At 38.6% G+C, this 26,328-nt stretch overlaps 1 protein-coding gene across 1 annotated transcript in view; it reads right to left on the bottom strand.

Moving 5' to 3' along the window:
• Positions 1-26,328, bottom strand: part of SLC4A4 (solute carrier family 4 member 4) — a 329,830-nt gene that overhangs the window by 35,244 nt on the left and 268,258 nt on the right. The window contains exons 15-16 of the mRNA XM_006094401.3: positions 18,797-18,858; positions 11,385-11,576 (exon numbers count right to left, since the gene is read on the bottom strand). Coding sequence (XP_006094463.1) covers positions 11,385-11,576; positions 18,797-18,858 — 254 coding nt within the window. The remainder of the gene's footprint in view (positions 1-11,384; positions 11,577-18,796; positions 18,859-26,328) is intronic.

Here is a 26,328-nt window from a genome sequence, read left to right on the forward strand (position 1 = left end):
TCTTAAGACAATAGACTTGTGCTGTTTTAAGCCATCGTGTTTGTAGTAATTTGATATTGCTTCCATGGAAAACTAATAACTAATATAAATAAATAGTTTATCTATTTTAGTATAGTTATTATTTCCCAAATTTATATATCGATATATAAACCTGAGATAGCCCCTCGGCAAAGGCATTCTGGTCAAGTGTGGTGTTATTGAATTTTAAGTATAAAAGCAGCTAAAAGAACAAACGCTAATAACCTTCAGGATTACATTTCTTACAATTTATGGGGGGAAGAGATACTCAGTTTTGCTAAGTGTCCATCGATAAATGGTAATAATGTTGCTTAACCTCATTAAAAAGCACAGCCAGAGTGATGTGTTCTGTATAATATACTTCTATTTCCCTTTCCTCCCCCTTAAATTATACAATTCAGGGCAGTCACAGCAGAATTCACTCCTGCAGAGTGTTTATTGTAAGACATTCATTTCTAAGATACTGGATCCAGTTTAAACTCATAGTCAAGGAAATTGATTTTTCCCAGGCCACTTTTGTATTCAACTCTAAATGCTCTAATTAGAGGATGCAGGTAGGGGTGCTGCTTTAGCAGACCATTCAGGTCCTACCCTACACTAAAAAGGAAGTTTAATCTGAAAGAGGCAAAACTGACAGCAGAACCAGAAAGCATCCTAAAACTGTCAAGCACGGAGTACATATAGCTTATCAGATACACTCCAGGACCTGCATAACAGGAGCTCTGAGTCTGATTTTAAGGAAATGAGGATTGCTTTCTTTAAGCCCTTCTCACACTTGCAAACACATTTAGAAAAGAAACATGTGAATTTCCTTCCATTTTAAAATTTACCTTTCATTTTCATCAAACTTGATCTCTTTCAAACACTATAAAATAGCACCCTTTTATGTGTCACTATATCTCTATCCATCTCTCTCTCTCTATATATATATATATATATATATAGATAGATAGATAGATAGATATACTAGAGGCCCAGTGCACAAAAATTTGTGCACTCGGGGGTAGGGGGTCCCTCAGCCCAGCCTGTGCCCTCTTGCAGTCTGGGACCCCTCGGGGGTGACCACTTGCTGGCTTAGGCCTGCTCCCCAGGGGATTGGGCCTAAGATGGCAATCAGACATCCCTCTGGCAGCCCGGCAGCCCTTGGGGGATGCCCACTTGCCAGCAGGGAGCAGACCTAAGCTGCAGTCAAACATCCTTAGCGCTGCTGAGGAGGCAGGAGAGGCTCCCACCACCACTGCTGTACTGGCAGCCATCAGCCTGGCTTGTGGCTGAGCAGAGCTCCCCATGTGGGAGCGCCCTGACCACCAGAGGGCAGCTCCTGCATTGAGCGTCTGCCCCCTGGTGGTCAGTGTGTGTCATAGTGACCAGTCATTCCCAGTCTTCCTGCTGTTAGGGTCAGTTTGCATATTACCCTTTTACTATATAGGATAGAGGCCTGGTGCATGGGTGGGGGCCGGCTGGTTTGCCCTGAAGGGTGTCCCGGATCAGGGTGGGGGTCCCGCTTGGGTGCCTGGCCAGCCTGGGTGAGGGGCTGATGGCTGTTTGCAGCTGGTCGTACCCCCTTCAGAGTAGGGGTCCCCACTGGGGTGCCTGGCCAGCCTGGATGACGGGCTGATGGCTGTTTGCAGCTGGTCACACCCCCTTCAGGGTGGGGGTCCCCACTGGGGTGCCTGGCCAGTCTGGGTGAGGGGCTGAGGGCCGTTTTCAGGCTGGTGGGCGACTGAAGCTCCCAACCTCTCCTTTTTTTCTTTTATTCTGGGATTTATTTACCTTCTATGGCTGTCACTGGAGCTGAGAGCTGGCTTTAGCTCTGAGGCCGGATCCAGCTTGAGGCCTCGGCTACTGAAAGCAGGAATCTAGGGTTTGTTTGGGTTCTATAATTGCAACATTGTTTCGGTCCTGCTCGCTCCAGCTCTGACGGCTGAAAGCAGGTATCTGGGTTTTGTTTAGGTTCTATAATTGCAACATTGTTTCTTAGAATGCAGCTCAGAGCCCAGCAGCGGCAGGCGGGAAACCTTGGCTTCCTCCATCACTGGAGCAAGCAAGCCTCCTGTTCACTTCAGCTGTCTGGCTTCCGGACGCCATCTTGGTTGGCAGTTAATTTGCATATCGCCCTGATTAGCCAATGGGAAGAGTGTCGGAGGTACGGTTAATTACCATGTTTGTCTATTATTAGATAGGATATATACACACACACACACACACACACACACACACATATATATATATATATATATATATATGTATGTATATATATACCCATGTATATATAGAGAGAAATATTAAATTACAAATGTATAGTTCTAATACTTCCTAATTCAGTACTAGCTATTACTGGTATTGATTACAAGTGCCAAAGTTTTCATGAGAAAAGCTGTTTGCACAAGATTTCATGCCCAATCCTGTGAATTCAGAGGCCTTAGACCTAACGTGGATAAACATTCTTATAGGTGACTATCCAATCAAATGCTAAGTATCTCCAGGCTCAAGCTTCCATATCCTAGGAATATAAACCATTACAACCTAAGTGAAACACACATTAAGATAACGCATTCCAGACACAAAAAAGCTAAAGGAGTTCATTACTACAAAAGCAGTATTACAAGAAATGTTAAAGGGACTTCTTTAAGGAGAAGACAAAAATTAAAAAATATGAATGATAACATGGCAATAACTGCATACCTATCAATAATTACTTTAAATGTAAATGTATTAAATGTTCAAACAAAAGACAGAGGGAGACTGAATGGAGAAGAAAACTAGCTCCATACATACGCTGTCTAAGAGACTCATTTCAGATCAAAAGACATACACAGACTGAAAGTGAAGGAATAAAAAAAGATATTTCATGCAAATGGAAATTTTGCTGGAATAGCAATACTTACATCAGGAAAAATAGACTTTAAAAAAAAATGGCTATACTAAGAGACAAAAGAAAAGACATTTCATATACAATAGCCAAGATATGGAACCAGCTAAGTGTCCATTGATAAATGATTGGAAAAAGATGATGTGATACATATATACAATGAAATATTACTTGGCCTTAAAAGGGACTGAAATCTCACCATTTGCAACAACACAGATAGGCCTGGAGGGTATTATGCTAAGTGAATTAAGTCAGAGAGAGAAAGACAAACACCGTATGATTTCAACTATATGTGGAATCTAAAAAACAAAATAAGCGAACAATCAAAACAGAAACTAACTTATAGATAGAGAACAGACTTATAGTTGCCAGAGGGGAGAAGGGTTGGGGGGTTAGGTAAACACCAGTGAAGGAGTTAAGAAGTACAAATTGGCAGTTACTGGGATATAAAGTACAGTATAGGAAATAAATATTGTAATAACTCTATGGTGCCAGGTGGGTACTAAACTTATGGGGGGGGGGGTCACTTGGTAAGTTATGTAAATGTCTCATCACTATGCTATACACTTAAAACTAATATAATATTAAATGTCAACTGTAATTGAAAAAATAAAAGATGAAAGAAATTTTAAAAAGAAGGTAAGATATATTGCAAGGACTTGCCATAAAAAAAGTTTGGTGCTACAACATGATAATTCCCACCTTCATGCAAGAAGGAGGAAAAGGAAAGTATGTTTCAACTAAGATTATTTTATACTAGTGACCTGGTGCACGGATTCGTGCACATTGAAAGGAAATTAATTAGAAGGTGGCTGGCAGGGTAGGACTGGGCGAGAAGGGCCAGACATGCCCTGGAGCCAACCTCCCATGGTCCTTCCCCAGCATCTGCGGAGTGAGCAGGGTCCCTCTGGCAGGTGGAGTCCCTGGGCCTGCGGGGATCGGGCCAAAACTGGCTCTCCAACATCCCCTGAGGGGTCCTGAAGTGCGAGAGAGCACTCTGCAAAGTTGCTGTCATACAGGGTGTGGAATGCAAACGCAAGTGTGCAGTAAACCAGATTCGGCACCGACAGTGCCCCAACAACAACATAAACCATAGCTGAAGGTGGGAATCGCACAGCCCCGCGAGAATCGGGCTCCCTCCTCTCTGGTTTTGGGGTGTGTCACCTGAGAACCGCCGCTGCCAAGTCACTGCAGCTCGGCAGCTCCTGCATTGAGCGTCTTTCCCCTGGTGGTCAGTGCAGGTCATAGCGGCCAGTCAGAGGTCGGACACTTAGCATATTAGCTTTTTATATATATAGATAACCCTGGGTTTGAACTTTTTACTTTATTTTTTACCATCTTTTTCATTATAAAAAGAAAAAGAAAAAATACTTCTGACTCTGCAGAATTAATTACAAAATATCTCAATTAATCCAGTAAGAAGCAACCAGCTAAAATAAACTACCAAAGCAAAGAAGAAATTAAGTGGATTGGAAGAGAAATTCAAATAGCCATAAGCTGTTCTCTTGTTCTTGGGCAAAACAACCTAATAAATCTATTATAAACATATTCGTCATGAAGGAGGATACTTTATTAATTATTAAGAGAGTCATGATCATCGAGGCGCCACAGTGAGAAGCTGGTTGATTTACAGGGGGAAAATGAATTTGTTTCCTCCGAAGCCACAGAGGACATTCAGATTTCACTTTGCGAGGCCTGCAGCTGCTCCTGCATTAACTGGGGGAAAGGCTGTGAGCCTGCAGAGCAGTTCCCATGGATGGAGCTGTTAGAACAGCAGGCACCCCAATAAACATTAATTTGCGATGTCAACTCCTCTCATGATTGTGGTGTTTTGGAAAATGCTAAAAACAACTGTGTAAAAAGCATTTATTCTAGATGAACAAAAAGTAAGCCGGACAAATATGTGCCTTTTGGCAATCATGAAAAGGCACACCATACCATGAGAATTTTTACATTTGAGCTCCTCGAAGCCAATGCTATAAAGCACTGTAAAAGAAATAAGCACTGACATCAGTATAGCAATCATAATACACTGTACTTTGAATTAATAATACCTACTATAATTAGAATTCAATAAAAGGAAAGTCTGATTTAGACTCCAGGATTTTAATGCCTTAAGTTCCAGAGTCAGAGAGATTTGGGGGAACAAACAAGGGAATTCATTTGGACAATTTATCTGGGTGGGGCTTAGAACTTGCCAACGGAAATCTACCAGAAAAAAAAAAGTTTTTCCAAGCATGGACAGAGGGGAGTAGGCCTGATGAAGTGGTTCAGCAGGGATGCTAAGGAGACCTCAGCAATCACGGGCCTCTTCCTCCATCCTGCCTTAAAACTGAGCAGTAGAACAAGGAACCAAATGAGTGTGTGCCAGAAGCAAATGATCAAATCCCATGGGAAATACGATGGCCCGGTCTGGTCACTTTATTCTAAACTGAAACTGAAAATCTGGAGTTGAACCAGAACAGTATAAACAGAGGAACAGGAGTCTGCAAATACATCACATGAAAAATGACTGTAGTCCTCAAGAAGTTGTGGGAAGAAACGGTCTTCAAAGATGCGAAATGTGTCCTAGGAAAGACTAAATATGTTCTGTGTAGCTTCAGAGGGAGAAGCAGACCCCGAAGATAGAGGCAGTAGAAAGGCAGATCTATATTTCTATCAAGAATGCTTTCAGAGACCTGAAGTTCCTGTCCCAAAAAGATTCAAGCAGCCCACCGGTGAAAACTTGTTAGGAATTAGGCGGCAACGTTGGATTAGGTGGTAGTCAAAGTCCTAACACTAAAATTCAATGATTAGGCCTAATTATAAAAATTTCTTGACCTTCTAATAGGGTCTTGTATATCCCCAAAATCATTACTATAAAGGGTTCTTGGGCTGTAAAAGATGGTTTTATAATTTATATTAAGGTACAAAAATAAAAATTAAAAAAAATTTCGTAAGTCATGGCTATAAATTAGACAATCTGGAAATGGAGTAGGAGACCATTTTGTGTTAAGGTATGGATTTCAATGCTGGTGACTTTTCTATGATGGACAAGTAAGCTGAGAGTGCTTAGAACCAACAAGCTACCATGGTCAAATTACTTCTGTCCACACACTGCCTTTATGCTGCCATTAAAGCTCTCACAAAGTGATATGGCCAATCAGTGCTCCCAACCTTATTTTTCTTAGGGGTCAACTTAAGTTGACTATTTTTTTTATTTTTTTTGTCAAATGTCCATAAGAACTGAAGTAGTTGTAATCTTTGTCAAATGTTTACTGGATTATGTTGTATTTACACCTAAATATCCCTTTGTCACTGTTAAGAAAATAAAATATAGAAAAGAATTTTGAATTAAAATCAAGTGTCCTTGACTTTAAAAATTACATTTCTTGGCACAAAATAACACAAGAATTTGAAAATCTGTTTCTCTTTCACTGACAGCAAAGTTATTTTCTGAATGAGTTTCAATAACCAGGCAAATGTCACCCAGTATTAGTAACACTAGACATACAATATATGCCCATTATTTCTTACTTATTTCTTGATATATTACTTATTTTTGTTTGACACCTTTTACCATTCATCAGAAAGTTTCTGAGAAAAAAAGGAAATAGAATAGAGGTGTCACCTGATTTTTACAGAGTTGTTTATAAACTAAACACATCAAACTTTAATAGAATTGTCACAGGCCAAAATGTCAAACAAAAAACATGTTTCCAAAAATATAAGTCAATTGTGGAATTCTAGTCTCTCCTGTGTATTATATGGATAAAAACCAAATGCATCACCTAACTAAAATGCTCATTATGTTTTCACTGACATTTCTGAAGCCATCCATAAAGCCAGTCCTCAAAGACCACCATCAGCTTACTTAAGTCAAAGAAGGCACCAAAGTGTGACCCCACAGGAGATCATAACCATGAATGTGGCAAAAGGATCAAAATGAGTCATTATCATTTCAAAATCCAAAAATCTAACTTATTCAACAAATATAAAGTTCCAACTATGTGTTAGGTCCATGAATTAACTTGCCCTAGTATTGTGTCAAGCACAAAGTTATAATATTTTTTTCCATATTGAAAGTATACAATATTATATGATATAGAATACTGTTTTGTTTTCTAAATACAGACATCAAAGAACTTTCTGCTCAAGTTTCATCTAAATAAAACATAGGTTTCATAAATTTCACCTGGAATCTACTGATTTTATTTATTTAAATAACTATTACAACTAGGATGCATTATCTATAAAAGTCTTACCATTACATTAATTCATGTGAGGGTTTAAATTGTTACTTAGTCTAAGAGGAAAAAGAGAAAATTAAACAGTTCCTTAAGAAAGGCATTTTCATGTCAATTATATACATCAGCTGGCCACACTGAATTTGACATATTAAAGTTCCAATAATTTTGCCTAATTCTGAGGGCTCTATAGTTTTATAAATTCTACTCATCACAGGTCTACACTGTCTTTAAGCTTCGGCTTTCATTTTGCTGGCAGATGTGCCGTGATGGCATTTTTGTTCCATGCTTTTGGTCACTTGCTGGAATGGGATTCTGGAAGAATATTTTATGTTTAATGCCCTGAGCCATATGCCACAGAAGATCACAGATTAAGCTGTGATGTTTTGATACTGAAAGACTTTGACTAAAGACTTGAGGCTGATGTAACAGACCAGTAACTCTGTGAGACAGCAGACTGATGCATCCCTCCAACAAGAACAGAGGCACGATGGAATACTGAAATTCCACCCACATCTACTGAGCATTCAGATTCTCTGGAAGTGACTGATATACAAATTGAATTCCTGAGAGCAAGACTAGCAAAGGAGAATTCTTTCATCTTAAGTGTTCATACTGATGGATTGCATGGGTAACTGACTCTGGTCTAGGCAAAGTAATGAGAAACTGAACTAGGGAAACAGAAGTATAAGTGCAAAGGAAAGAGATTATAGCGGGATAATGAGGTTAATTTGACTTAAAAAAAACTTGGAGAGGCAAATGCAATGGACACCATCTTTTGTCAAAACAGATCTATGTTCTATGCCTTTCCACCATGCTCTCTGCATTGGGAGGCTGACCTATGTGGTCTACAATGAGCTCCCTTGCTCTATGGATTCCAGGTGGACTTAGTCCATGGCAACCTGGACAGGCCAACAGAGGAAAGTGAGAGATCAGAGTACTGATTCCCTTCACTGTATCCCAGTGAAGCTGCCTCACACTGGCTACATCTCTCTATCCAAGGTCACAGTGCCTCTCAAGACAGCTCTCTCTACCCTTCTCTCTTCTTCCAGGTTCCAGCAGCCACTTCCTTTCCACATCCTTTGGGCTGAGATAGTAACAACCCAACTGCTATGAGCACTGGACACTATACTCTCCCTGTGGTTTCCCTAAACTTAACCTCACCTAAGTCCACAGTTTGCTAGGAAAGGGTACATGTTAGCCAATGGCAGTGCTGGAACTGGACTCTACAGCTTTTGTGTTCCTACATCTGTGCTCTTTTCTTAGAATGCAGCATGTATCTACTTGACTAGTTTCCATGAGTCAAGTATTAAGTACCTAATCTGCTAATTGATATGTGAGGAAAAAAAATAGAAATACAACAGCTTTCCAGCAGTTTACAGTCTTAACTGATTAATAATTCATACAAATGTTTTGAAATGAGTACGAAAGAGACATGACTGTGAAGGCTACACAAAAATAGGGTGTTTTGTAAGACCAGGGTACTGCCATCTAATATTAACATTTGGAGATTTCAGAGGTTTCTTGTCGGTGTGAGTGAGAAAGGAGTAACAGGCTTAATTATTGTATCAACAATCAAGGACTATCTAATTTATCATGTTTAAGCATATAAGTTTTAATTGTAGAATATAATATGTAAGTATAAGAATCTATAAACCTATCTGCTCCTACCCGATTGAGACCATCCTTCTAAATGACAACTTAAATCAGGGGTGGGAACCTTTTTTCTGCCACCGGCTATTTAGATAGTTATAACATCATTCTCGGGCCATACAAAATTATCAACTTAAAAATTAGCCTGCTATATTTGATCAAAAAATTAATTAACTCACCCCTAATGCCTTGGCATGGCCAGACCAAAGGATTTCATGGGCCTTATAAGGCTTGAGTGCCGGACGTTCCCCACCCTGGCTTAACTAAAAACATATGTTGGCAAATGAACAAGCAATTTTTTTACTTATTATTCATGTATATATGTGTGAATTTATGTATGTATTGCAACTATTTAGCTGCACATGTGAAGTAAGAAGAGGAAAGTCTGAAAGCCCACACACCTGAACATTGCTTCTTAGAAATAACATGTGTTCTCCTCCTGTTTACTGTATGATTTGGTATATACAATTCTCAACTATGATGGAACCTTCTTAACAGGAACTGTAACTACAAATGCATCATTATTCTATTTTCACATATTCATGACTTTTTCAAGAGCATTTATCAATGGCTGAGAAATCACCTGCTTGGATTCTCCTAAGGGAAAAATTTCTTTAAATCTGAAGAGCTATTTTCAATTTTGAAATTATTGCTGGAAGAAAAAAGGTAATGTCTATATAGACAGTTAAAATTATCTCTATTCATCTTAAGGTTGAAATTAGTTTATTCTGTTAATTACAATTGCTTCACAAAGTTTTCACTTTTCCACTTGCTATGTCTAAATATCAGACTTTGGAAAGTGGATGATGATTCCCAAGATGCTCGGTGAATTAATAATTAAGAAAGAAAAAAGCCTCAATAGAGAAGAAATCATCCTAAAAGGCCTTTCCTCAGGAATCTGTTCTACAGGAAACTTTCACCATTGAAGAGGTAGGTCAAGTAAGCATATTTCCCAGTGTGTGAAGGTGTTACAAGCTGAAACATCTTCAGGGACAGGCAGTTAATCTGAATGTGTGAAGTAGCCAAGTCTTAAACAATACAGAGTTGTGAGGACAATAACTACCTGCGAAGTACAGACCCCTAAGGCCTGAAGTGTGTGTATGTGTGTGTACAAATGATGAATGGCTGGGGCTGAATTCTGCCTGTGGACCACCAGTTTGTGGTGTCGATTTTAGGCAGACTAAGTTGAATACTTCTTTCTACATTTCAACTTTGTGGAAATTTTTCATTCCTTGGGTCAACTAGTTCAAAACATTTCATGTATAGCAGTGGTCTGAATGTGTGTCCCCCGCCAAAGTCCATATATTGAAATCCAAACCCCCAAAGAAGATGGTATTAGGAGGTGGAGCCTTGGATTGTGCTTAGGTCATAAGGGTGAAGCCTTTATGAATGAGATTAGTATTTTTATTAAAGAGACACCAAACTGATTCCTAGCCCTTTGAACACATGAGGACACAGCAAACAAGCGATGGCTATGAACCAGAAACAGGGCCTTCACCCAACCATGATGGCTGCTAATCTTGGATTTCCCAGCCTCCAGAACTGTGAGAAATAAATGTCTGTTGTTTATAAGCCTCCCATTCTATAGCACTCTGTTACTCAAATAGACTAAGACAATGACCAACCTACCCCTTTATTTTCAATTTCATAAGAAGAATCAAAGAGTCAAAGTATTAATTTTAAGTTTCATTTCCTAGGCATTGAAAAAAGGAACTTCCTCAAATGCATCTCATGTCTTTTAAGTTCTTCCACTCCTTGTACACAAAACACAAGAGGAAAGATTTCATGAAATTCCAGTATAGAGCAGTTCACTGATAAAAATCAGGTATTATCAAAATTACCTAAGAATTACTGACATCCTAAACACTGAGAACTGAACTGTGAAACAAAGGATTATCTTAGTTTTATTCTTCAGGCGAAAAAAAAACAAAAAACCACACACACAAAATGCCATTATCTAAATGTTGATCTTATCTTGTACTGTCTCAAAGAATCACAGTTGTGACTTTATGTTCAACCAAGCATATTAATGGGAGACAGGATGTCTGCACAACTCAACTCAATCGTCTGTTTTTCCATACCACGACATTCATTATTATGGGATGGAAAGTTTGGCTAAGATAATACTCATATCTTATGCCAATACTTGTGTACCAACACAGTTGAAGTTTTCTCCCACGGCTCATAATTTAACTACTAAAATACTCAATTGCACATCTGATGAGCAAGAAATTCTACATCAAAATTCCTGATTAATATGAAATGAGTTTTTGCTTCCATACTCAAACACTATGGATTTAAAAGATATTTTCTTTAACTTGTGAATTTTTACATACTACATGCTCCATTTTTTCATTTTAGTACAGTCAAAATTATGACAGTCAGAATTTATGACAGAATTATGTGAGCAAAATCCATGGAAGGTTTTTCAAAGCTGGACTATAATTATTTTAAATATACCTATGCATATGGAAAAAGACTGGAAAGCAAATTTTTAAATGCACAAAATTACATTGGAAAGGTTGAATTACAGGTGCCCTTTTCCTTACATAAAATTGTATCATTGTTGATACAGTGTAAATTCAATGAAAATTATTTAAAGCTCAAGTACTTACCATGGTTGGAAAGTATCGACTGGTTTTGAATTTTTTCAGAGCCATGGAAGTGGTGTAGGTGCCCAAGAAGAGGATGAAAGACATGAGTGTGACATCAGGAACAAAATCGCAGTTGCTCCCCACGAGCTGGCCCCCATGTTTCAAACACTCCTTCTTCGACAAAAGTGCCCAGTCAAAGGTAGCATTGTAGTACTGAAGAAGAAAAACATTAACATTTTTCTAGAGCACACTGACATATCAAAAGCTTTTCTACTTGAGGGGCCTATAGGGATTATGCTAAAAGTCTCTGTACAACAGTCTGAAGGCCACCTTTGCAGGGTGAAACTGGGTGACATGTTAATGGGATAACAAGGACGGGTGCCCAGGAGGCTGGCAGTTATTGAAAATGCAATGAGAATGTCACAGTCTGTTACCTACTTTGAGCTACAACCCGACAGTCACCTATTTGTTCAACCGAAACAAACCAAGTCCTTCTTTCCCATCAGTCTTCCTGAGAGTAAACTGAGGCACATATCGTGTCTCAAAATGTGAGAGTCTGAAACACGGTTGTTCAAAAGTACTTACTTTTGTAGTGAGCAGCCCCTTATGCTTCAAGCTTTTAATGCACTAAAAGTTAGTATATTGTTAACTACTCATTTACCCAACATTTTCACAAATGAACTATTTGTTTTCTAAATAACTAGAGTTGGAAAATTAAGGAATACATCTATAAAATGTTGATGGACCCTGCTTTTTCAATGTACATCCTGATAAAATATAGCTTTTTTTCTTGTTGACTCCAGGTCTGCATCATGAGCATCCCTCATTGGAAAGTGCGGTAATGGGCTGTGGTGTTGAGTATGGGATATCCATCCATCCCTACATTACATGGCCTCAAACTCAAAGGTCAATTTTCAAATTTCCTTCTCCTAAGTTGCTGTCATGTTGTCAGTGTTGTGCTTCTCAAGAACAGCTCACTCCTGTTCCTATTTTCTGTTTCTACTATGCAGGAGAATCCTTTTACTAAGGTAATGAATAGGCCAGTGCACCCATCCCCAGCTGCTCTGAGTTTTAGCCTCGACCAGCTCACAGCTCCCTCCTCCTCTAGAGAACTGCCTTCAGCCTAAGAGCTACCTCACCTGGAATGTTATACCCTCCTGAAGCCAATTACTGACCACACTAATGGGGTGCTGCTGACTGAATATTTGGGCTCCCCTAAAACTCAATGTTGAAACCTAATCCCCTATGTGATGGAGGTGGAGCCTTCATGAATGGGATTAGTGTTCTTATAAAAGGGACCCCAGAGAGCTCCCTTGCCCTTCTGCCATATGAGGACATAGTGAGGAGAAGGCTGTCCATGAGGTAGAAAGCACATCCGCACCAGATACTGAATCTGCCAACACCATGATATTGGACTTCCTCTTGGGTACAGGGCTAATGGGTATATTATGTGCTATTTGAGGATACCTTGCAAATAAGCATGGAAAGGTAAATTTCTCCTGTCCTTTGGAAGCAAGAATTCTACCTCAAACCAAATGCATCCTCAGTACCATTTACTGTACAATGAATTCTCTTGATATGTTAATAGGAGTGATCTAGTCAAAAAAGATCATACATATAAAAGAAGACTTTCTGGACAGGAAACGTGCTATATTTTTATAGAACTCAACATGTAAAGTGCTCACACTTTTCTTTTACAACAACAACAAAAATAAACTCTAAATCATTCCCTGAAATATCTTTTCTATATTAGCTTCAACTTAAAAACATCTGAATTGCATAAATACTCCTTTATCAAATTCTGCTCCTGAGAGTTGATTAATCATGTCTCATTTTGTTTTTTCAAATTTCTGCAAATGGATGTTTTCAGCAGAATACATTTAAAGTTTAGAGGTCATGATAGGTAACAGATTTCTTTGTTTTAAAATCAGCAAATATTTACTATAATTTCAGTTAGGGTCTTTTATATCAGCAGAATGACTTTTTTTTCAATTGCCACCTGAGGATATGTTTTTATTGATTTTTATTTGAAAGAGAGAGGAACGGAGAAAGAGAGAGAAAGAGAAGTTAAAAAGAAATCAATGTGAGTGAGAAACATCCATTAGTTGCTTCCCGTATATGGGCCCAACCTGGGATCGAACCGGCAACCTAGGTATGTACCCACAACCTTTTGGTGTATGGGATGAGGCTCCAACTAAGCCACCCAGCCAGGGCCAGAATGCTTTTTTATAACTAGACTTCCCAAAGAGGTAGGCTGCATTAAAACAATCCCAACAGGAAGTTTTATTGATTTTCTTACAGAGATTCAGGTTGAAGTGAAAACTATACACACATACGTGAAACGATGAAGATGTTTTCTTGCTTACACACAATGCTTCATTCACTTATCCATTAAGTCCTTTATTCAAACGTTACTGAGTTCTCACCATGTGGAGGGACTGACAGTGAGTGGACCAGGTGGGTCAAAGTAGATTGTCCATGTAAATGGAAAGTGAGGAAAAAAAGTAAAGGAAATGGGACCAAGTTTCTGGTGGTCTTAACTGAGGTCAAGCTCATAGAAGAAGATGTTAGTCTATTTATCTGGATCTCATCTTCTAGGGACCCTGTTTATATTAAGTGGATTTGTTTCTAACTCTTAAGAGTAGAATGTATACTAAAATATTAATTTCAAAATTTAAAATACTATAGCATCCTCTCCAATCACAAAAGTGGGGGCTAGATGAGAGAGGATGGGCAGAATGTTGACAGTCTCTGAAGCTAGGCCATATGTATGTGGGTTTCACTGTGCTATGCTCTCTACTTTAGTGCACGTTTTACATGTTCCACAGTAGTTTAAAAACTAGGCACTAGGCACATGTAATCTTCAAGGAGATTTAAGGACAGAGTGGTTCCTGCACTTATCTTTCTCAATGAGAGAAAAGCATAAGGACGCTACGCACAAGAAGATAAACATGACATTCCATTTCCTATTGAAATGAATGTTCACTCCTCGAATTGCCCAGAAGGTATATCAAATCAAAGCACTTTTGCTTTCATGTCTGGCTGCCAAGCAGAATATATGAGACTATAATACTTCTTAGTCCCATGATTAACAGCATCTCCATGTAGACATGATATGCTTTTCTGGGTAATATAATAAGGAAAAAAATTGAAAAATTAAAAATTCTACATTGCTCTCTTTGAGTATAGACTGGTAAAATATATGCCTTTTAAAATATATATAAATGATGGTAATGCTATAAATAAAAGTCTCAAGGTTAAATAGAACATGTACTCATTTAGGGTTCTTCCCTGCAGTGGGTGAGTCAGATTTGCAGTAATCTACAATCTTATTTTATGATGGACAGGATGCATTTGAGCTTCACTTGTCTGTATTATATGTATTATTGTAAAATATCAAAACTAATTAGTTAGCCAAACCGGTTTGGCTCAGTGGATAGAGCGTCGGCCTTTGGACTGAAGGGTCCCGGGTTCGATTCCGGTCAAGGGCATGTACCTGGGTTGCGGGCACATCCCCAGTAGGGGGCGTGCAGGAGGCACCTGATCGATCTCTCTCATCGATGTTTCTAACTCTCTGTCCCTCTCCCTTCTTCTCTATAAAAAATCAATAAAATATTAAAAAAAAAACTAATTAGTTAAGATTCAGGAAGTTGCAGGATACCGTCACAGCTGGATAAGCTATAAAATCATAATTTTTAAACATCCACCAGAGATGAGGATGCAAAGAAACCTAAATAAATTCCAAAAAGTTACAAAACCTTCAAAAGCTTCCTCACCCTTGGCAGAGTAGCAGGTGGAAGATAAAGCAACTACAGATGGAAGTAAGGAGAAATAAGCGAAATCTTAAATGAATTTTTAATAGCTGCCTAACTGCCAGTTAGGATTCTGAGGGGCCCCAGGCATAAATGGAGCCTGTATACACCCACCAAACTTTCTCACAGTCTTTGCCGTGTGCCCGGGTAGCATAGAGAAGGCCGGAGGTTAGATAAGATTGCTGCAAGAAATCCCCCCTTAGACCCAGAGTCTCCACCAAATGCAAGAAAGCCCCTTTCCTAAGACGGGAGGCAGGGCAGGAGAGCTGAGAGAAAACCCTTGGAGCCATTCAGGCACTTTTGACTAAAGAGGACTAAGGCATCTGACCCCTAGAGATTGAGGCAGAGCAGTCGGAAAAAGAAAGATCTCTCAAAGCCCAAAAGCTGGGGCATAGAACAAGATCTAGAACATTCCATGGGGCATTCTGGGATGAGGGGGGTGTTCTTGTTTGGGGTGGCAGTTACATGAGTGTATAAAATGCATGGCAGTGAACACATAAGAACTGCACATTTTACGACAGGCCTCAATTTACTAAAAAACAATTTATTTATTTATTTATTTATTTATTTATTTATTTATTTGACTCTTATACCGGGTGGAGCAAAAGTAGGTTTACAGATGTTTGTATGGAAAATAATGCAAAAGGTAATCAATAATAATACAAGAATAAACTTTGTGATTTGTGTACTGACAACTGTGAGCCTACTTTTGGTATCTTGGGTGTAAATACTATTACCATCACCAGTTTACAAATGGGAAACAGAAGTTTCCACAGGATATTTTTTTAAATTTTTTTATTGATTAATTTATTACATATGTGTCCTTATCCCGTTACCCCCTACCCCCCCACTCATGCCCTCACCCCCCTGTTGTCCGTGTCCATTGGTTAGGCCTATATGCTTGCATATAAGTCCTATGGTTGATCTCTCCCCCTTACCCCCACCCTCCCCTACCTTCCCTCCGAGGCCCAACGGTCCAGTCGATGCCTCTCTGTCTCTGGATCTGTCCTTGTTCATCAGTTTATGTTGTTTATTATATTCCACAAATGAGTGAGATCATGTGGTATTTATCCTTCTCTGACTGGCTTATTTCACTTAACATAATGCTCTCCAGTTCCATCCATGCTGTGGCAAATGGTAAGAATTCCTTCTTTTTTACAGCAGCGTAGTATTCCATTGTGTAGATATACCACAGTTTTCTAATCCATTCATCTGTTGATGGGCACTTAGGCTGTTTCCATATCTTAGCTGTGGTAAATTGTGCTGCTATGAACATAAGGATGCATATATCCTTTCTGATTGGTGTTTCTGGTTTCTTGGGATATATTCCTAGAAGTGGGATCACTGGGTTTCCACAGGCTATTAAGTAGTGGAGCCTTGCATTTGAAGCTAGGCAGTCTGACACAAGAACTCAATATCTGCAAGTCTTCTACATGAAACAGTTGTGATTACCCAAACAATGGAAATGGGCAAATTTTGGAGCTGGAAAGCCCTCAGCTCAAATCCTGGTTTTACCATATACTGGTGATATGGCCTTTGGAAGGTCAGTTAACCTTTCTAAGCCTCTGTTTCATCTATAAATTACAGGTTACATAATAGCTCACAAAGTTATTGTAAGGATTATAGACAATTAATGTAAAGAGTCTGTCCCCTAGTAGGTGCTTAAAAAATGGTAGTTATTGCTGATGATAATAATCATATTACCTCTTCAATACTCATTTCTAGATTATCTACCTATATATTGTCTGTGTGTCTGTGTGTGTGTCTATGCAAAGTACACACAAAGGAATTGATATGGATAGAAAAGGAGAGATGAAAATAGAATAAACATTATCTTTCATAATTAAATATACACATATGCATATTTTTTCCTAATTTTTTCTCTGAACATAGCCACTTAACAATTTAATTAAGGTGTGCAATTAATGCTCACAGGAGGGGCTGCTGCCCTGAAATATACAGCACCCATAGGAACTGAGAGGGTAAACATTTCAGTTTGCAAACACGGAAGCATCATGGTGCTTCAGTGTTTCCAATATCACAAGTCTTGGAACTACCCAGACTTCAATTCTTTGTTCTACAAATTTATGCTTATGTGACCTAGAGCAAGAAAGATTTCTTACCTTCTGGAACTTCAGTTTCTTTCATCTAGCAAATGGAGATAATCATGCCTGCTAGTTTGTGTTAATGATTATAATACATATTAAGGTTCATAGTGATTATAAGACATGTACAACACCTTGTTGGTAGCAGACGCTCTATAATTGGCAGTTAAATTATAATCATCATTGTGCCTTTATATCCTCTATCATAGTCACAAACTGCCATTTGTTTTCCATGAATCTTACAGTGTCATCTGACTATAATGACAATATATCAATTACTGAAGTCTCCCCAGGTCTTGCCCAAAGAAAGGACTTAAAAATTCATTAATTTTATAGCTTTCCTTGATTAGTTACTAAAATAATTAGGTTAGGAACAATCTCTTTTTAAGTCAGTGGAAGCGAGTGTTTTATTAATTTTTATTGTTTACAGTTTTAATTAAATATACTTTTAAATTTTTAGATTTTAATTAAAATTCTTTAAAGTCTAGAAGAGAGTATTTTTCTCTGTATTTTAAATCAAATCCTTGCAGGCAATAGGCTGGCTGGCTCAAAGATTGAAAACTGAACTCTTTTCTCAATGTGGCTTTTAAAAGGTATATGCACACACACACACACACACACACATTCAAATGTGGAAGAAATAAAGAGGCTATGTGGGGAAAGTCAGAGAAAACTTTTAAAAAGTTAAGAGAGCCACAGACTATGAAAACAAGAGAGAAATAGGGTCAAGTGAGAGTTGTCCAGGAAAGATACAAAACATCATCTTTGAAAGGGATGTTGTGTGTAATACCTGCAGAAGTGTTCTGGTCTCCTGAGAGATGGGCACTCTATCAATACAAGGTATTATTGTTTCCGTCTTTATAAGTGAGAGATTGATAGTCTTTGGTCAGAGTCCATGTCCAGGGTAGGAGGAACACAATGGGAAGTGTGAGACAGCACTTTCCTCTTTTTCTCCAGCACAAAAGTCTCCTTCCAGTGTGTGACCTTCCATGCAAAACAGCTCATTTTTAAAACTTAGTTCAAGTCTCTTAAAGACCTTGGTTACTTGCCATGGGAAAGGATATCATGTGACAGAGGCTGGGTGTTTTTCTAAGTGACAGGGGAAATGTCCCGCTACAATCACCCTTTAGTGAGGAGAACACAGTCAGAAGAATTCCTAATTGTACTAGGAACAGAGAGAGGACACCATGCTCTCATTTCTCGACTCCCCTCACTTTACCTTGTGAAAATATTTCAAGGTGACAGTTAATTGGCTAAGCAGTTAAATTCCTAAGCAGGTTTAAAAAGCATGCGGTAGAAGAAAATATTCACTCCAGTTTTTAAAAAAACACACACAAAAGAAAAAGCAAGCTAAATAGAGCAAGGAAAGTGTTATTTCTGTCCTTCTACCACCCCTGAGTGTTAAACGTGCTTGGGCTAGGCTTGCTGAGTGGCAGGAGACATCATATTATGAATATAATAATTAGGGTATACAATGTGAAAGTGTACAAGTGGCTCGGAATATTAAGTCACTTACCGTGTCAGTAGTTGGCAATTCCTCTGGAGCCAATGTGGTGTCATTAGATATTGAGATATTAACTGTAAGACAAAGATAATTTTTACTAAAAAAGTAAAATGTAAATGACAAAAAAAATGCAGAACTGGTCATCTAAAACTGCAGGGCTAGGCATTACAAATATCTTTAATAACAATATAAGGGCACAATTGATTTTTCTTTATTAAAACTACTAGAGGCCTGATGCACGAAATTCATGCAAGAGTAGTTCTTCCTTCCCCTGGCTGCCGGCACCGGCTTCCCTCTGGCACCCGGGACCCGGGCTTCCCTTGCAGCCCCACCTTTGTCTGGAAGGTCATCTGGAAGGATGTCCAGTCTAATTAGCATATTATGCTTTTATTATTATACATATTTACCTTTTACCTAGATAAAATAATCAAAAATTTGGACACATCTGTCATAGTCTAATCTGGTAAGAAACATGGCAAATATTGAATGAGAAGGCACTAAAATTGGTTTTGCGTTTCATACTTCGGTGGAAGACATGGCTGTTAACAAGTTGATGACTGCCTTCACGTAGAGTCAAACTCACAAACTGGAGTTTCACTAAGTAAGAGTCAACCTCTTGGGAATTTTTGGAAGTCTGGACTGTATATGAGAAAGTATGTCTTTGCAAAATGTGTGAAAACAAAACAAAAACACCACACAGTAATAAATAAGTAATAAATTATATACTAGTGCATATAATTGGGATGAATATTTAATCTAATTTTTAAAATTATTTCATCTAATTTGACATCATTTGTAGACGTTACCTGCAAAGAACCAAATTTATTTATTAAACCAACCCTCCTCTTGCGACTATTTCATTTAGTATTTAAAAGCATTCTATAATTAAAAGTTTTCTTTATCAGATGAGCCTTTTTCTTAATATGCGAAGCTTTTTGTATTATAAAATACATTGCTACTCAGAATATCCCTAATGTATGGAAATACTGGCAATTAACAGTTACCAGGTTTTTGTCTTTGAGGGTTGCACATTTCATTTAACATCCAAATTGCTAATTATTGTTTGGTCCCCAATCACCACCCCTTCCCCAAGCCCCTAGCCCAGTGATGGCGAACCTATGACACGCGTGTCAGAGGTGACACGCGAACTCATTTTTTTGGTTGATTTTTCTTTGTTAAATGGCATTTAAATATATAAAATAAATATCAAAAATATAAGTCTTTGTTTTACTATGGTTGCAAATATCAAAAAATTTCTATATGTGACACGGCACCAGAGTTAAGTTAGGGTTTTTCAAAATGCTGACACGCCGAGCTCAAAAGGTTCGCCATCACTGCCCTAGCCTGTCCTTTTAGTTTGCCATGGTGTAGGTCTCCACTACATAAACTTTTAAGGAGAACCAAACAGGTTTATTTGACTTTGAACTTTCAAATGTAAGCTCTATCAGGGAAGACTACAAGGGGCATGTCTTGTTCACAGCATTTCCCCAGAATCTGCCCAGTTTGGCACTTAACTAACAGGAACTCAAAAATATTTGTTTATTATTCAATCTTTAAAAAGAAGGAAATCCTGCTATTTGCAGCAACGTGGATAAACATGAAGCACTTTAATGTTAAATGAAATGAGCCAAAGACAAAGACTAATACTGCCTGGTATCACTTATAGATAGAATCTTAAGAAAAGAAAAAATAGGTCGAACTAAAAAAAAAACAACAGAGAGTAAAATGGTGGTGGCCAGGGGCTGGGGGTGGGGAAATAGGGAGAGGCTGGTAGAAGGGTACGAACTTTCTCTATAAGATGAATAAGATCTAAGGATCTAATGTAACACATGGTGACTATAATTAATAATACTGTATTACTTCATTCAAATTTGATGAGAGTAGAACTTAAGTGTTCTCATCAAATAAAATACAGTGGGGCCTTGACTTACGAGTTCAATTCGTTCTGAGACTGAGCTTGTTAAGGAGCTCGTTAACTCAAATTACTCTATCAACTCAATGCAAAAAATCAGCTGAGAGACAGCTGGTATCTCAAAAAACTCGTTAGTCGGGACACTCGTAAGTCAAGGCCACACTGTAAATATGTGAGGTTGTGGATGTGTTAATTAACTTGATGGGAAACCTTTCACAATTCATATGTAAATGAAATCATCCTGTTGTACACTTTAAGTATATTAAAATTGTATTTATCAATTATACTTCAATAAGGCTGAAAATATTTGTTTACAGTCAATAAAAGAAGCTAGGAAAGGGGCCATTTAATTTGTAGTCACAAATGAATGAGAGCAGATAAAGGCAAACACAAGGAAGTAAGGAAAGAAATAAAAAGAGGGAAGATATTTAGCTTAAGTCCTAGTTCTTCTCAGTTTGAGAGTCCATTCTGATCTTTGAAGGCTCTGGAACTGTTAAATTTTTAACCTAAAGCTGGTTGCTGCCAAGCGTTCCCATTTCCTCCGTAAAACAAGCACGCATAAAAACTGTTTGCTTACTAGAATGTTCTGTTTCATTACAGGTCACAGAAAGAATCCAAACAGGTGAAAGGATGCTTGGCCCAAGCGATACAACCAAACATGCATCCACTCCCAAAAGAACGATGTTAGCAAATTATCTTTCACAAAACCTAGATTTTTATTACCATTTTGTTCTAAAGGCTTGAAGCACATTTCTCACATTACTCCATTTGTTCACTTAAAAACACACAAGCCCATCGAGCAGGTATACTTTTATACCCCCTTTGTGTTGAGTGGGACTCTGGACCACGCTCTGCCAGGGTTCTTGCCCAGGGTTACAGGGTCAATCCAAAGTAGAGTTGGTACCCAAACCTGCTCAGCATTCTTTCTTTTCCTACCCAGCATTTCTAACTATCAAAATCAAGATGATGCAGGTGGCCACAGAAGGCAAGGTGGGAGAGCAGTTGCTAGTGTTAGATGATGTGAATCTTGACTGGAACTGAAATGTCTGAGTGTTGGGAAGAAAACAGCATATGTGCAACCACAGGCACTACTTAGATGGGGCCTGGGAAGCCGCTCGTCCTGAGCCAGGTTCTTGAATGCAATTTTATGAGCTTCCTGCACAAAGCAGTGAAGGTCTTTTCGCAACACACTTCTCTGCATAAAAACAAGGAGCGGGGAGGGAGGGGGAAAGATAGTCAATGCTTTCCATGTGTGAAATGAATGACAGGTAATGAAGACCATGAGGAAACTAAAATGGGATTCCAGTCTGAACTTTTAGCAACTACTCTTAAGTTTTGGGGACACGTCAATGCTGTTCATAAAATTCCTTTTATCTTTTTAGTTTTCCTCGGAGTCAAGCTCCTAAATGAAGTACATAGGCTCTCAAAACACCAAAAGACCAGTATCAAAAGGACAGTAAAAAAATATCAACTCTTCATACTTATTTTAATAAGCAGCTGCTTCAAGAGAAAGACTTTAAAAGAAATATGTAAACAAGCACTTCCACAAATATATATTGGCAGAATATGGTAGAGTCCATAAATAAGATTAAAAGTTAATTTATTTAAGCTCACAGAAGAAAAAATGACTAATTCCAATTGGGAGCTTGGTCTACAAGAGCCATTGGTCACCGTTTGGATCTAGAATTTGATACATGATACACATACGATGCAAATATTTTGGCAACCAACTGCAGAATGGTCTGTTTATGTAGAATTTGCAATATCCTTAATTAGGATTCTGGAAAGGTCAAATGGAAAAGCCAAAATACACTGCACTCGGCCTGTCCTCACTATTTGCTGAGCACTGGGTCTTATGAAGCAAAGGAAGTCTTTGCCCTAAGAGCCTGGCTCATTTAGAATCAGCCGCTTGTTATCGGGACAGTCTGTGCCCAATACTTGGTTTCAGGGAGTTTCCGCAGGTTGATCGTTTTATGTTACTTGGATTTTCACTTCCTGATCCTCCTTCCCACGTATCAAATTCTAGCTGATCCTCTGGAACAGGGGAATGAACGTGGTCAGTAAGAGACATTTAAACCCGTGTCTGTGAGTTTTCACTCTTTAGCTGGCTTTCCTTTCTTTATGTTTCATGAGAGATCTAGAGAAAGAACGGGCTGTAGGAGCTATCCGTGGACATATCCATGTGTCCTTGCTAGTATACCTTCTGCAGAGGGACTATCAACTGCACTGCTTAATGCTGTCCTTCTTTATCCTCTAGTAACCTGGCACCAGGAACCACCCCGTGACTCCTCTGCTTTACACATCAGCAGGAACTGTACCATCAGGAACACACGCAAAAGCTTACTTAAGACCACGAGGTCAAGTACGAGCAACAACTGGCCCCTGAGGCAGATCTGTCTGCTTTGATGTACCACCACATCACAATGGAGAGAAAGGGACACTGGGAGAACTGGGCTGAAATTCTGGCCCCGCTACCTTCAGAAGCACAGGGTCTCCAAACTCCCTCGCCACATAATCTGGAGGAAGTTACGTCACTCCTCTTGACTACAAATCCCTCATTTGTGAAATTGGATTTAGAACTATCTACCTCAGAAAGTTACTGTGTGGATTAAATAAGACATTGTAGGCATAAGTGTTAGCACAGGGTCCATTACCAGGGAAGAGCTAAATAAATGGTAGCTAAGATTATTACTAGCTTTACTAGTATGACCTGGAGAAAGCAGAATTATATGCCTGGAGAGAATGTCAGCTAACTCCCAAATTTATGTGATAATTAAATGCATATGTATTATAGTACATATATTAAAATGTAGTTTATGGAAATCCTCTAGTAAAATGGCTGGTATTGGGAGGGTGCTTCAAAAAAGTCAACCAAATCTGAAACTATACCCTCCGCACAGCTTGTGGGGTTACAATCATGTGAAACTGACTAACCTGCTCTGAATCAGAATACATTTAAGAGTATTCGTCATGACAATAAAACTTTAATGTTTTAGCCCATTCTATTTCAGCAACATCTTTAGGGAATTCAGTTACTGGAAAATAGATACAGAATAAAACTGAATAAGCTCCTTGCCTACCTGGTCATATCAGCTTTCTGTAAGGGCCCTGGAAAATTGGAGCACACATGTGCCTCTGGAGAAAGTCAAATATTTATGCTTTCAATTTCTAGATCAATAAAAAAGCAAAGTGGCTTTTGTAGGGATGACAAGGCAAATGAGGGAAACTCTGAGAGAAGTAGCTCTCAGGGAAATTACCTGCCAGTATTTCAGCCTTTAATCTTAAAACCGAATTAACAGAAAGTTTTTTTTCACTCTTTCTTGTTATTATCCTTTCTGTTTTCCTACGTATCATTACCAGGCCTGATGCTTGAGATTTTCACTATATTCAGGCAAGTTCAGGTTATGACCCGCTTGGGGCATGGACGCTTTCCCATGTTCACTGTGATCCTGCACTGGACGTTAAAGAGCTGAGCTGCTACCCGTATTAAGCTGGATATGTTTAGCCACAAAACTTATAGAAGTATTTTCACAAAAACGTCTCTTTCATATTCACTTACCTGACCTTTAGCATATGAAGAGACATTATTCAGGGGTATGTTTTTAACATCTGTGTTTTATACCAACCCTAAGCTAGAGAAATTCCAGGTCTGGTGATTATCCAAATTCATTGCTTTTCCTTTTCTGATTCCTGCTGCAAGCATGTACAGAAAGTGCTGAAAGATAGGTTGGGACAGTAAAAGGAAGCTAAAACGATGGGTCCTTCAAATATCTTTGCTTTTCTTAAAAGACTCCATTACCATGAATGATAAAATGTGAGCGGTGCGGGTGCAGCGTCCTTGCAAACAGAAGCCTGAGCAATGCTGCACCAGAGGGCCTAGGGTTTCCCCTTTAACCATCAGTCTATGGTTTAAACCTACTTTATAATCCAAAGAGGGAATGACACATAATAAAAAAAAATTACATAGAGTATGATGCAGGTCACGGAAGATAAGTTAGGATTATCTTTTATTTCCTAATTTTCTTTTAATGGGCTTTCTAATTATGAAATACATATTGACTATAATACGGGACCCCAGGAGACGTGGTCCAGCAGTTCTTTTTAATGGTTATAACATATTGATGGGTAGCATTTATTAAGATAATAGAAAAATTATATAGAAAGAAATGGTAATGAAATTCCACTCCAGTGACAACCATCATAGAGCATCTGGAAGCCTCCTCATGCTGTGAATAAAACAGAAGTATGGAAATGAAAGCCATGGCTAGTTGCAATCACTTGACTTGGTCTTACAGTTTCACACCAGGGAAAAGGCCATCATTTACTAGAGGTACTAGGGCCAATGGTGCACTGGGTGCCCGAGAAAGGCTTTATTCATCTCATTCATCCATTATTAAGCATGTTCTCCCCAGGACAGCCAACAATGAATCAATAAAATATATCCCTCCTATTAACAACACAGCATAGTGTCTGTTACCTTGAGGCTATTTTTTCTTGCTTTTCTAATTGGTTTATCATTTTTACCAAGCTTCTTTCCCCTCCAGATACAAAACCAACACCTGGTCAGAATAGTTATTTCGACCCTTTCCAAAATATTAACATGCCCGTGAGTGTATAGACACCTTGGCCCATTAGGTACATGAACACAGGTACTAGAGTGACATTTATTTCTAATGTCTGGGTCAAATGAAAAATCCAACCTTGTTCATCCAATAGTAATTAATACTATTTTAAAACAACCCATTTTATAATAAGCAATATTTGTACATATATATGTGGGGGGAGGATATGTATTCTACTTCATTGCAAGTAGCACAATTCTTAAAAAAACAATGAAATAGACCCCCAGTAAATTTTTTTTGATGACAGAAGGGAAAGGAAAAAGGGTAAAGAAAGTCCATGTCCTGTTCACAAAATTCTGACATTTATGTTTTATTTGTTTGCTTTTTATTATTTTATTTTTATTTTTGGTTTTTTTGTTGTTTTGTTATTGTTGTTGTTTTAAAAATGTATAGTTTGCTTTTAAAATCCTCACCATCAAAAAAAAGGAGACATATGTACTACTCTTTGTAATACTTTAAGCAATAAAACAAAATTTAAAAAAAAATCCTCACCATCAATCTGTTGCCTCTCGTAGGCACCCTAACCGAGGATCAACCAACAACTTAGGTACCTAGGTATGTGCCCTGACCGGGAAGCGAACCCGTGACGTTGGGTATATGGGATGATGCTCCAACCAATTGAACTACCCTACGGCCCGCGGGCCACATGCAAATACAAATATTGTATTTGTTCCCGTTTTGTTTTTTTACTTCAAAATAAGATATGTGCAGTGTGCATAGGAATTTGTTCATAGTTTTTTTTTAAACTATAGTCCGGCCCTCCAACAGTCTGAGGGACAGTGAACTGGCCCCCTGTTTAAAAAGTTTGAGGACCCCTGCTCCAACCAATTGAACCACCCGGCCAGGGCTGATTTTTACGTTTTTGAATGAATTAGATTCCTCTTAGCAGAGCTGACCATCTCACCCCTAGGACTTTAAAGCCTTCTTCTATATGACTATATACTGTATGCATGCTTGCTAACACTTCCGTAGTCTTGAGATTCTGCGGAATAGTATTAAATTATCTAATT

The sequence above is a fragment of the Myotis lucifugus genome, unplaced genomic scaffold (genome assembly GCF_000147115.1).
Source record: "Myotis lucifugus unplaced genomic scaffold, Myoluc2.0 scaffold_136, whole genome shotgun sequence".
NCBI lineage: Eukaryota > Metazoa > Chordata > Mammalia > Chiroptera > Vespertilionidae > Myotis > Myotis lucifugus.